Below are 13,693 nucleotides of genomic sequence, written 5' to 3'. Positions count from 1 at the left end.
CCGGTGCTGCCAGCGCGAACCACCGGCACGAAGGTGACACTGTAGGCCTCGATCTAACGACCAGTTCTTTTCCTTCTGTAAGCTTTTCTTGTCACTTTTTCCTAGGAAAAGCTCGGCTGTTCTTCGTGTGGTAACTATGGAGGTTTCACCCACAATGTCCCAACTACAAACGGATCCACCCGCCGCCGAGGCAGACGCAGCGGCTCCTAACGCGTTCCCTGCCCCGCCGGTCCGCGTTGGCGCAGCAACCGCCTCCCGCGTTACCCGCGCTCACAGGCCGAGCAGCGCAGCCGGCTCCCGCGCGTCCCTCGTCTGGGGATGCGGCAGCTCGTGCGCGGGGACAGACGCTCCCGCTGGCGCCCGCACAGCGCTCCCCGCCGCCGCGCTGCCTCGGGGGCCACGAGCGCCCGCTGCAGGGCCGGCACGCGCCCCCGGCCGCCAGCCCAGCGCCGCAGCGCGCACACCGGGCCCGGCCGCCGCCCGAGGCGACGCTCTCCGCTGCGCGAGCGGGGGCCCCCCGCCTCCCCACGCCCCCCGCCCCCCGCCTCCGGGCGCTGCCTCCCGCCGGGGCAGCGGCCCCAGCACCCCCGCCCCGCCCGGCCCCGCCCGCGGCGCGGTAGGACACCTGACGGAGCTGCGCGTGCGCCCGGCGCCCGCGCCCCCTCCGCCCGCCCGGCGCGCACGCGCGGCAGGCCCGTGGCCCCGCTCTCCGCGCGCGCCGCCGCCACCCGGCGCGCGCTCGACGCGTGCGCGGAGGCGTTGGCGGCGGCGGGTCGCGATGGCGGCGCGGCGCGGGGCTGCCCCCCTGGCGCTGCTGTGGCTGTTCGCCGCGCCGCTGCTCGGTGGCGCCCGCGGCTCGGAGGCGGCCGGGGCAGCCGACTCGCCGGGCGGCGCGGGCGCCGGGGAGCGGTTTAAGATCGAGGGCCGGGCCGTAGTGCCCGGGGTGAAGCCGCAGGACTGGATCGCGGGGGCCCGGGTGCTGGTGGACGGGGAGGAGCACGTCGGTTTCCTGAAGTGAGCGGCGGGCGGGGCGGGGGGCTCGGTCCCGGCGGGGCAGGGGCCGCTGTCGCCCTGTGCCGCGGGTGCCGCTCGGGGACCCCGCCGCCTCCGCGCCGCTGCCGCGCTTGGCGGCCCTCGGCGGCTGTAAGATGGCGGCCGGCAGCGGCCGAGCGGAGCTGCCGCCGGCGGGATGGCGGCCCTGCCCCAGCCGGCGCCGCGCCCTGGTGGAGCCGGGCACCTCACGGGCGGCTCCGGCTTTACGGGTGCCCCGGCATCCCGCCTTGTAGGGCCGGGCCCGGCATGGGGCTGCGGTGCGGTAGGCACCGCCGTGCCCAGCCGCCTGCTGCCGTAACCGTAGTGAGGAATAAGGCGGCTGGCTTTTTAGCAATCAAAAAATCGGAGCTGAGTATTAATTATAGAAGTCAGGCAGGTTTGCCGTAAATTCTGGAGGATGGTGTTTGTTCTCAGCGTTTGTGGGCGCAAATTCTGTCACTTCTTTAAGACCCTCTTCTTAGCAAGGAGTTTACGTGTTCTGGAGGGGTGTTTGTGTGTGGCAGAAAGCTGCAGCTCTCTATTGCAGTACCTGTGAAAAACTCCACTCTACCAGTGCAAGCCATTTCAGGGGTATGGCCTTACTGCATCACACAAGATCGTGCATCTGCATCCTGCAGCTGTAGAGAATCACTTCAGCTTGTTCGGTCTCCGGGGGTGGTGGGTGCATTCCAATCAGCGAAGGATCTAGCCATGTTAAGACATAAAAAATGTGCTTAGAATCAAGAATTGAACTAATCTCATAGTTTCAGGAGTAGAAGCCAATTCTAAAATGCTCTCAATACAGCATTTTTAAAAGCATTGCTTTTAAAATCATGGAGTAAAATGAGAAAGTTTATATAGAATTAAGATAATCCATCTCGTGAGTACCAATCATTTTTAATTATTCCCTCTGCAGTAAAAGTTGAACTGAACTTTGGCTCTGGGAACTGTCAATAGGTTAACACAATAGGTTTTACTCTGCAGAATCTTGTTAGTGTAGCACCTGATAAACCAGTATAACCAAGTTGTGGGAGCCTGACTTTACATTTAGGAGCTGATTTAATAAATACCATGAAATTGATAAGTTTCCAAATGCTTGCTTGGAATTCAGGTTGTCTGACATAAGAGCAAATAGTCTTAGCTAAGAGCATACTGTATTTATGACAGTATAACCTAGATATCAGGCTCTGTTGATTACATAATTTGATACATCTATTTATAGTTTGATAAACTTATTTGTAGATGTTGCGCTACTATAAGCATGGTATATATTAGCAAAAATACTTTCATGTTGGTTGGGAATTTTGGGGGGGGTCATTTGTAATGAGCATTGTACTGGATGGCAGTATATTTTTGGTAATAACTATTAAAAAAAAAACAGCTTTCTTAAATTAATAGTGGGATTTCAGGCTCAGTAGAAAGATCCTTTCAGTGTCAGATTTAAGTGTATCTGGTATATCAGAAGAAATATTTGTCACCCATCTCTCAGGCAGGGTTTGATTATATATTACATGGATATCATTCCAGTTATCAAAAAGAGAATAGTTACTTGACATAGCAAAGTTGCTTTTTGAGTATCTCAAGTGTCATTCTCTTGTACAAGAATTTTTATAAACTATTATTTTCCCCACTGTAATAAAAATGGAACTCTTTTTTTTCTTCTAAAAAGGCAGTATTGGATACCGGTATATGAAGTGAGGATGTGCTTTGTCATATAAAAAATTCCTTAGAAAAAATTTATAATTGTATTTATCAAAATAATACTGTAAAGAATGAAAAATTAAAAGGAAATTCCTAGGGAAACATCTTTATAGGAGTTCTGACATAAGACAGTGTAAGCATTCTTCTGGGTGCAAATCATCACATAAAGTATTGGTGAAACCCCCTATGCAGCGCTGCTTATATGCTTCTGTCCTCATGATAGAAAGGTCCTTAAGTGATCTATGTCTCTGAGAGAGAGAGAGAACTTGTGTAGAGGGCATAAGGACAAAATCTGGTTTGAGGATTTACTTTTAAGAGGGTTCATTTATTTGTTTTCCTGATTCAAGTTTCTGATACATCAGGTTTAGTAATTCCCCTCCCCCTGCTTTGAACACCTTTTTTGTTTTAACTTTTGAGTCTTATTTTTAGGAGAGATTATCTTCTGTATTAATTTTGAAAGAGTAGAGAACACTGAAGTTTTTCTTCTTGGAAACTTCTGGAAGCTTATAGGAGGAAAACTACAAGCTGCTTCTGTACTGTAATTTAGTGGCAAATGGACCTGAATCTTTCAAGTACCCTTTTACAAATATCTTCATCGAATATTGAAGTTTCATATTTTAAAATACAGGCAATCTCTCTAAAATCCCTTCAGCATATGTGTTTAGAGCTTTGGTTTCCTTATTGTTGTGATAGAGCTTTGCAGCCTGGGCTAGTCCTCAGTGGAGCACATAAAAGTAAAAATCTCTTGTTTACAATGAAGGCGCAAACCACAATTTTTGCGCATTGCAAGTTGTCTCCAGTATCTGCCCACACTATGCAAGGTGCTCATTTTGGGTTTCTTCACTTCCAGTGGAAGTACTGAAGCAAACTTCATTGTATGTATTTTGGAAGGGAGAAGGACGGTGTATGTTGATACTGTCGTCGTTCAAATCCATGAAATCTAATAATTTCAAGTCTTTCTTAGGCTGTTAAATTATTCCTCCAGCAAGACAATAGCTTGAAGGCATGCGAAAATCTTTAATGTAACTGGTAGTTTTTGCTACTGTGGTGGCACACGTTGATGGCCTTAAGGGGCTTGATACTATGAGTGCTTTTGATCATTGTTGTTATATTAAGATTTATAATAGAAAATGATACCATTACAGTTTCTAATTTTAAAAAATATGCCGCTCCCTCTTGTGTTGTGGAGCATATTGAAATATAGTGGAACTTTCTGTTTTTTCAGGACCGATGGAAGTTTTGTGGTTCATGATGTACCTTCAGGATCTTATGTAGTGGAAGTTATATCTCCTGCTCATAAATTTGAGCCTGTGCGAGTTGACATAACTTCAAAAGGCAAAATGAGGTGAGCCTTTCCTGATTTGCTTCTGTATTGATCAATTAAGTATGTCTGGCAGCACAGTATAAGAAGCATTTGAACGGAAATGTAGAGCTGAAGTTCTATTTCAGACCATGTTTGAGCTTCTTTTAACACCACTTCTAGGTGCGTGTTCCTGCAAATCCAAAGTCTGATACCTTCTTTTCATATTTATGATGTTAAAGAAGAACAAATGGATAAAAAGAGTCCTTCTATTGGTTTATTTTGTTGTTTTCTTATGTAGCTATCCTGAGTTAAAATTAGACATAAATAAATAGGTTAACTGCTCTTTTACCAGTACTTCCTCCCCCACCTCCTTTTTATTTTCTTTCTTGGTAAATGTTCTGTCAAGACGTGGTACAATGAAACTCTAATTCATGCTGATTCTAAATTCTAAAGTGTTTCTGTTACACCTCCATAAGATACTCCTTACAATTACTGGCAAACACTACTAGTTGCCAGCCTGCAGTATTTCTGTAGCATTGTTAGCTTGGTATCTGAGGACTAGAGATAACGAATTTGACTTTAGGTAACTTGCTGGGATATGTCTACCGAGCAAAGTACTATTAGGCTGGATATTTCTGCCAGTCAAATGGGTAGAAGCTATGAGGAATACAGCTGGGAGATGCATGAGTGTGTGTGTGTGTGTGTGATACACAGGGAAAATTTCAACTGGGCTTTTCTAAGGGATGTTCTGCCTTAAAAAAACCACTGTAATTCTTGAGGAAACAGCATGTTGATAACAGATGCATTTGGTAAGATCTACTTATCTCAAGGTTTGAAGAAAATAGGTAATCATAGGAGAGAGAGACATTTTCTGAATGAATATTCAGTGAAAAATTCTGAAGTATTAAGTGTTTTCTCTTGTAATGGCTGGAAGTTGTCCCTGGCATTGCACAAGGTATTCATAAATAATGAAAAAGTGAGTGACGAAGTTAGATGATAGTACCAATTCACTATCTAAATACTAGGTCCAAGTGAGGAATACTAGTGAAGAACTATGAAGAGACCTTATAAAGTGATAAAGACCGAGATTGAGCATTGGTACATGCAAAGTAATGCACTTAGTGAAAAGGTAGTAGTAACTTCAGATATATAAGTAAATGCTGCCCTGAGCAAAGTGTTTAAGCTACACTACGCTATTTAAAGCTGTACCTTTTTAAACATTGTAGCTTGCTTGTTATCAAGATGGGAAAAAATGTCTTGCAGAAGTCCCATTTGAACAAATAGTTATGATATTTCTGATCTGCAGGTCTGTTCTTCGTACCAAGTTTTTCAACCTGCTTAATAGTTAGCTTGGAAAAAAGGTGAAGTATCATCTAATTCCAGAAAGTATGCTGCTGAGAGAAATAAGCTTTTGATAAGTGAAGCCAGGCTGACACTGCCCAGCAGATAGTTTTGTTGGTAGTCTATTATTGAAACTTTGTGTGGAATATTATTAAATAATCTTTATTTTTTGTTAAAGATTGTATTTGTATTTTTCATTACTTATATATTGCTCATTAGAGCAAGATACGTGAATTACATCAAACCCTCTGAAGTTGTCAGGCTGCCATACCCACTCCAGATGAAGTCTTCTGGACCTCCTTCATACTTTATAAAGAGAGAATCTTGGGGGTGGACAGATTTCCTCATGAACCCTATGGTACGTACAGGCAACGCACAAAGGTTAAAAGTATGCTAAGGATTGAAATGTAGCTATTCTTCAGAATACCAAGAATTAAATAATTGAGAACGGATGTGCACACACTGCTTATTCTGAGAGGATTGTTTTATTTCTTTGTTTTTCACTGTGTTTTCCTATGATCTCTGCTGTGCCCTCTGGAGATAACCCATAGTCTGCTTCCTTTGACAACATGATGTTGTTCTAGTAGTATAGAGATCAACGTGTTGCAAGATTGTAATTATAATATAAATATAATACATAATTGTAATTATAATAGTGAAAGAGATAACAAGCATTATCTTTAATGGTCCGACTTTGAAATCTGTTATTTAAAACATAGTACTTCCTTATCACATTTCTTTCCTGTCAAGTGGATTACTGTTACTGGGTTACTGACTCAGAATGCAGGAGTTGTAGAATTTGGCTGTTTGGCTAAAAGCTCTATGTCAGTATGTCTAAAAATGTCTGTACTAACAAATAAGAACTGTTAAGTTTTTATTTATATATTAATTATATATATATATAATTATATATGTAAAATTATAAGTAACTGAAGAAGTATTTGCTGTTTTCTGTGTAGGTGATGATGATGGTTCTTCCATTACTGATATTTGTGCTTTTGCCTAAAGTTGTCAACACCAGTGATCCTGATATGAGACGGGTAAGTACATTCAATTGATACAGACAGAGAGAGCAAAGATGATGAGATTTTAAGGTATAAAAAAGGAGTAAAAAAAAAGCTGGACTTCTAAAAGAAGTCTTAATGGGCATCATTTATTCAGTTAATAGAGCGTTGCTATTCTAACAATGAATTCTAAGATTCTCGAGTCATGAATTTGCTATTAAACAGCACAACACAGAATGAATTTCTTTGTCACAGCTTTGAAAGTAATACAGCATGAGTAGTGTTTTCCAGAATTTCTTTAGAGCGATAAATACAATTTCTGGTTTTTCTATAGATTTCCAGTGTATTTCTGTACTGTGTTTAAAACTTACGGTTTGTTTTTAGATGTCATTTTATATGTCAATTGTGTTGTGTGATGTGGGGTTCTCTTGCCCATCAACCTAAACCACGTACTTTGCAAGACTGTTAAATCCAGATATCACGATAGTGTATATGATACTGAGTCTTAATGTAGTCATTAAATTATCTGATTTATTGTCCTTCCATCATGCAAAATGCCGAATAACAGAAGGCTAGGACAAAATGGAGACTCAAGGTGTTTGCTAAATCTTTTCTTATTTTTAGAAGCATTCCTTGTCTTGTCATGGGTGGCTGCTTTTTGAGGGTTTTGTTAACTTAAGCTCCTTTTCCTCTAAATGACCACTGTCTTCAGTAGTACTTTATAGGTGTCTGAGTATTTTTAATTTTTTTTTTACGAAAAGCATATCAGAGCTCTGTAATGCTCTTTTGGCTCTAATTTTCATTAAAACTGAATACGGAGATGTGCTAGATATCCATGGTGTGTTCTTCAAACCGAGCTGAACTTTGAAAGTTGAATTTTTAAAAAATCCTTGCTTTTTTCACTGATCTGACTGTGCTTACAGACAGGCTGTTCTGGTGATTTAGTTCTTATTGGCTGACTGATACAACTTTTTAAGGAGGAATTCTAAGCTGAAAGAATCTTGCTTGTAATTTAAATTAAAGAGTAGGGGAAAGTAGTTTTTAAGAACTCTATTGCAATGGTGTTCTCTAGCTGGCCACGTATTAAATTCTTAAGTGTATATCCAGCTGCAGTTTGCCTGTGGAGGTTATGTAGCTTGTGCTACATTTTTCAAGTTAGCTTGTTTTTTCTTTACAGAATCAGCACAGTACAGGTTTGTATAAAAGTTAATGTGCTTGATGTAGAAGCATTAAGTACAGATGTTGTATAGATTCAGTAGTAACAAAGGCTACCGTAACAGCTGTTGCTTCATTTGTACCTTGAAAACAGGTAAAGCTGTATCATTCTGAATGGTTACTGGAAGAACAAGCTGACAATCCCACATTAAATTGGCAATTGCTATAAGTATTAACACATTGTGGATGTGCAGTTCAGCTGTTTGCATTAAAAGTACTTCAGGGTTGGTTTGTTTTTAAACCATACCACTTCATCTCATAGAGCCATTACACTAAACTCTGAAGTTACATGAAGCTTAGCTGGATATATGCTGTCATTAAAATCCTTCCTTTCATGAAACAAAGAAAACTTAGCTGTTGTACGCTAATAGCTTGATGTTACAAAGTAGGTCAATAAAAATGTCTAATCCCTTCAAAAAACTTCAAAAATTTGAGCGGTTTAACATAAAAATAATTTGAAAATACAAAGTATGTGAAATCTATGAGAACACAGATCTGAAAACCTAAACAAAAGCTTAAGTTTTAAAATGGAGGAAAGAATGCTGAAAATAAGTAATGTTTTTTTGGGATATTTTTTTGGAAATTATTATATTCTTTTTTTATCAGGTGGTTGCCCTGTAAGACTGCTTAAGACATGGTTACCTTTTTCCATATGCCAATGCTTTTAGTTCTGGGGTTTTATGTTTCTGTGTGTAGCTGGGCATTTGGCTGTGGTTGCATAAAAGTATGTAGCAATATGTACGTACCTTGGAGGACTACAAATAGTAAAACAATATTTGGGAAAATTTGACATCTTTCTGATATGATCTTTTAACTGATGCCATAGAAGCAGCCAGAATTTTTATGACCTATTAAGGTTATCTAATCTTTGCATGCAGGAAATGGAGCAGTCAATGAACATGCTGAACTCCAACCATGAGCTGCCAGATGTCTCTGAATTCATGACAAGACTTTTCTCTTCAAAATCTTCCAGCAAGTCTGGTAGTAGCAGCAGTAAAGCAGGGAAAAGTAGTTCTGGAAAAAGGAGGTAGTTAAGTCTTCCTCCTAAGCCTGGGTTTGCACAACTGTTTGTTATGTGGTAGCATGTTTCTTTGTCTTGAAAGATCAAAAAGCCACTACTGTAAACTTCAATCAGGCACAAAATACAGTATGCTACAACTGTGGTGTGTAGCTTTTTTTAGTCTGTATAAGCTGTTTTGTACTTGACGGTAAGCAAAAGGTGACATGTCTTCGATACTCTACCTGTATAAAGTTACTGATGATATGGAATTGACTATATTGTTCTGTAGAGAATTATTATAAATTATATGATGTGCTAAACAGTAATGAACGTCTTAATCATAAGACAATGTGTAAAAAAAAATTTCAAAGATAATAGAAGTGGAATTCAGTCTTAAGATGGCTATATGTTTTATACTTGCTGTTGAGTTCTGAAGTGAACAAATCGTCCTTTCGAAACTGAGTTGTGGTTTTACTAAGTAATTTACTGTATCAGCTTGTCATGTGTTACATATAATTTTATTTTACATTTTTTTGCTGCCTATACACTTTAGTTCAAGGACTTTGCACTTTTTATTGCCGAGTTCTATTCTGATCTACTTTTGGGGGTACAGGGGGAAAGCAAAGTATCCTGCATCAGAAAGTCTTTTAAGCTCTTTAAAGTTAATTTTGAATCCAAAGTATTTATGTAACATGATGTTTATCTTGGATCTCACACTTTTGGTTCTTACTGTTATCTCTCTGCTGTGTGTTCATCTTACCAGTGGTTTGATTTGAAGTAAATACAGAAAGAAATTTTTAAAATGAAAGAAAAAAACCTGAATGTATAGGAGGAGGGTAAATCCCACTGTACTTCTAAAGTATGTCTCGAAGGATATGGCTGTCTCTAGGTATGCTAAGTCACGGGCAAAACATTGTTATTTGAGTGTGCCTGTGTCTGTATTTCAGTATCTTTTCAAGCTACCCAGTAACTTTAGAGAAAAGTTGAGAAAATCAATGGTTTTCCACTAGATGAACATTTGCAAATAAAACTTAAAGCAGTACCTGCCAAACCCCATTAGCAACTGCCTGTAAATTAATATTTGATTATGTTTTTTGTAGCGTAAATGCTGTTCTTTCCCGTTTCTACAATTCCTGAATTCTTAGGTAACAGTATCCATGCAGTATGGGTAATGTATATCTCATTCCAAAAATGGTACTTAACATTCAGCTAAAGTGGATCTGAAGCAAAATAAATTCTAATGCATTTATTTGTTCTGCCAAATACTTAGGAGGGCTATAAATTGTCTTAGAATACATACTTAGAAGTATGCTGTGAAACATAAAAGCTGCAGAAGAGAAAATATTCATTCATACGATTAAGTCAACTTGTAAGATGTTGGAGGAGAAATAAACTAATTTTTTTTTTTTGGACAGTGAAAGATTTCAGTCTTTGCAAAGTAAGCTGCACATTTTTGGTCTGGTTTTTGTTTTGTATACTAAGTAAAATATATCCAATAGAGACAAGAGCCTATTTGGATGGTCTTGCTGGAAGTATTTACTGAAATGGGTGTCATGTTGCCTTTGTAAAAAAGAAAGAAAACCAACCAAACCCAGAAAAAACCAAACACCCAAAAAACTCCTCAAAAAACATAACAAAAAATCAAACAACCCCCCCCTTCTTTTTCAGTAGTGTCTTCCTGAAAAAATAATGGAAAAAAACAGGGAGCAGTTCTTTGAAGATGAAACAGTTAGCTATGTTACTATGCTCTCCTGGAACATACAATCCAATGTACACTTTTATTTAACAGTGATTGCAATGGCAATTAAATTGGATTAATTTGTTCTAATCACAATTTGTTTGGTAATAAATCATGCTGATGCATTTTTCCTTGTTACAAAGGTAACAGCAGCAATATTTCTGCCTTCTTTCATTGTCTCTGTTCACAGTCTTGATCCGTCTTCAAGAAAGAGTGGAGAATTCAGGCCATGAAAAGATGAAAGGCTTTGTTAAGTGTTCAAAGTAAAAAAATTGACAGAAATTGTAAGGATCTTAACAAAACTTTGGAAGGAGCATATGGAATATTCTCTTTTTCTTAGAACTGATACAACTTTTTAAAGTCACTTGGTCACTTAGAAGTTTTAACATGGTCTTGGGCTATCATAAACACCATTGTACAAAGCTTACTTGATAGCTACTATGTATAGGTGTAACGCAAGGTCGTCTTTCTGCAGGAAGTAAATGTTTGCTGTACTTCAGTTTTAATTCCTTATTTACAGATTTTTAGTAATCTGTCTTCTATGTTAGGTCTGATATGTTTGTTTTCCCAAAAAAACATAGCTGCCTTTTAGTGAGGCTGCTTGAGATAACAAGGCAGATGGTACATTGAAGCAGCTGATAACTCAGAACGGAAATTGAAGATGTACAGAATGTGCTTGGACTGTAGACAAGCCAATTTCCTCATTGCCAAAAGGAGGGAAACTTGCTCCTTCAGCTTGGCCTAGGTAATCCTGCTGCCTTCTGCCTACAAGTTCTGGTACTTCTTGGGCTTTGCCGTCTGCTGACTTAAGAGAAATTTGTCCATCTTTCTGCTGAATTTCTGTTACGTTCTAGAGAGTTAAATTAACTTGCAGAAGGGTCAAAGAAAACCAGAGCCAGCAGAAAGTAAGCACCAGAGGCATGCAGTCAGAAGCAAGAGCTCTTCTCTGTTTCTGGCAGTGAGTGTGAGTAATACAAACAGCTCACTGTATCTTAAGGATTTGTAGCCTGAGAGCTCATTTAGCCACGTTTTGAATGAATGGGCACCTCTCAGTTTATGACAGGCTGTGTAGAAGGGAGGGAAGACGTTTTGCTGAAGCCTGTTTCAACTATTAGTTCTTTAAGATGGCCTGGAAGCTGTTTAGAACAGTTTGAAATAATTTCATCAATTACTTCATCAAAGATGCTTCCATTCTTCACATGTAAGGAAGAATTCTAGTGCATAGATGCCTCACCTCACTGTTTTGAACAAAGTATTTGTTGGTGCGTATCTTTTTGATGAAGTAGGGATGATAATGGCTCTGTAAATGAGGTGTGTATTGCTTCAAAGAGAAAGGCTGGCTTGTGGTTAACGATTTTGTATTTGTAAACTCTATAGACAAGTGCCTTGGGTTCTGATGCAACTGTCAGGCTTCATGTAAATTGTTCATGGTTTCTGTTTCAATTTCTTGTGTATGAAGTACGAGAAGCTTGTCTCAGAAGTATTTGGAAGCATAAATTTAGTAATGAATATTGGGTACTCAAATAGTGTTGTGGAAAGAGTGATGCACTTCACTCCTAAGAGAAGTGGCATGTTTACTGACATAAAAGAGCGATGTAAAGAAGTTGATAGCAAATGCAACAGTTTAACAAGATTTGATGGCAAGGTATGCTTAATTATTTACTGCATAAAGGACAGGGTCAGACAAAACTGTCAGGGAGGCCATCCTGTTGTGTCATGAGGTTCAGAAAAGAGCCCCTTGCTTTCTGAACCCCTCAGAGGGTGTGGCTGGATCCAGACTTGGTCAGTTGTTTGTATCTCTAGGATTATATGTGTGCAATCATTGCTTTGTATCACTTGGTTAACATGTTGAAGTTTAGGATGCTATTAATTGCTTACCAGACATCTATTGCAGCAAGGAGTCTCCCAGCCTTGAGTAGTAACCTGGAGAGGCGTCCCTGCTCAAGGGGGGATCCTGGTGTGCAGCCTGCTGCCATACAGGAGAGCTCAACAGGCCCTGGGCTGTCCACTATTTCTGGAATAATGTGATTGACTTATAGTCACATATGCATACTGGCTGTATTTTAGTTGTCGCATGCTCAACTAGCCCTCAGTTGCTGAGCAAGATCTGTGCCCTTTATGTATTGTGTTATTTGTTTCCCAAATTCCAAGTTGAGCCAGATGCAGCCATCGTGACCACCACTTGTGGCTATGGCTTAAGCAGAAAAGAGGGGCAGCGGGTGGGAGGGCACACTGCCACATCCAGTATGGGTATGAGCTTACTGAAGAAAATCTAGTAAGTAATCTTAAAGAGCATGTGTATTAAGCATTTATATGTAGTTCTTTATACATATATATTAAAGCAACCTTTTTAAGTAACCACATTTCAAGATTTCCAAAGCAGTCAGGCAATTTAAATGCATATTCTTTTCCAATTTAATGAAAAGTGTATCAGATCACTAAGATCCATTTAAACATCTCCACATGGGTGTTAATGGACCTTTCATTGCATAAAGGTGGTGTGTGATAAGTAGCTTAGAGGGCAAAGTTTGTTTTATATTTTGATAAAAGGGCCCTGTTTTTACAGGGTAACAGTGATAGCGGTACCTTAAGGTACTAAAAGGATTTCACTTCCATTTTTAAGACATCATGACCTTAATCCTGCTGCTATTGATAGTAGACAGTGATTTTGTATTCCTATGATTTCTTTCATTTGAAAATTACTGCTTTTAGGAAATGACAGTCATTGCAACTACAGAGTCATTGTGGGATAGCTTGCACGGCTGGAGTGCTGTCATGGATGGCTCTGTACTTGTTAGGGAAGACAAGCCAGCAAGGAGAGGTGGTGGAGTTGCTCTTTGTGTGAGGGAGCAATGAGAATGTATCGAGCTGTCCCTTGGGGTGGATGCAGAATGAGTCGAGAGCTTATGGGTAAAGATTAAGGGGCAAGCCAAGACGGGTGACGCTTGTGGGTGTTTGCTACAGGCCACCTGACCAGGCAGAGGGAGCCAATGAGGCCTGCACAGACAGCTGGAGGTAGCCACACAATCACAGGCCCTGGTTCTCATGGACTTCACCCTGGTATCTGCTGGAAAGACAACACAGCTAGGCACACACAGTCCAGGAGGTTCCTGCAGAGCACTGATGATAACTTTTTGATGCAGGTGGTGGAGGAGCCAATGACACGGGGTGTGCTGCTGGACCTTGTGCTAACAAACAAAGAAGGGGTGGTTGGGGATGTGAAGGTTGGGGGCAGCCTTGGCTGCAGTGACCATGAGATGGTGGAGTTCAGGATCCTGCATGGAGGAGGCAGGGCAGTAAGTAGGATTGCAACCCTGGACTTCAGGAGAGCTACCTTTGGCCTCTTCAAGGACCTGCTT

At 40.9% G+C, this 13,693-nt stretch overlaps 1 protein-coding gene across 1 annotated transcript; it reads left to right on the top strand.

The window, feature by feature from the left end:
• The first annotated feature begins 693 nt into the window (after nt 1-693).
• Nucleotides 694-10,424, top strand: EMC7 (ER membrane protein complex subunit 7). Its single transcript, XM_056346204.1, has 5 exons — nt 694-1,014; nt 3,959-4,078; nt 5,597-5,735; nt 6,337-6,417; nt 8,475-10,424. Exons 1-5 carry the CDS (start codon nt 779-781, stop codon nt 8,625-8,627), a joined length of 729 nt encoding a protein of 242 aa, XP_056202179.1. The 5' UTR covers nt 694-778; the 3' UTR covers nt 8,628-10,424.
• The last annotated feature ends 3,269 nt before the right edge of the window (nt 10,425-13,693 follow it).

Source organism: Falco biarmicus, chromosome 7, assembly GCF_023638135.1.
Source record: "Falco biarmicus isolate bFalBia1 chromosome 7, bFalBia1.pri, whole genome shotgun sequence".
Taxonomy (NCBI): Eukaryota; Metazoa; Chordata; class Aves; order Falconiformes; family Falconidae; genus Falco; species Falco biarmicus.
Note: the sequence above shows the minus strand (reverse complement) of the source record. Positions and strands in the feature narration are given on the sequence as shown.

Excerpts from the sequence above, each read along its gene's own strand:
- EMC7 (XM_056346204.1), top strand. The coding sequence starts at position 779 with ATGGCGGCGCGGCGCGGGGCTGCCCCCCTGGCGCTGCTGTGGCTGTTC. Across the intron at positions 1,015-3,958 it reads GAGCACGTCGGTTTCCTGAA|GACCGATGGAAGTTTTGTGG; the intron begins GTGAGCGGCGGG and ends CTGTTTTTTCAG. Across the intron at positions 4,079-5,596 it reads ACTTCAAAAGGCAAAATGAG|AGCAAGATACGTGAATTACA; the intron begins GTGAGCCTTTCC and ends ATTGCTCATTAG.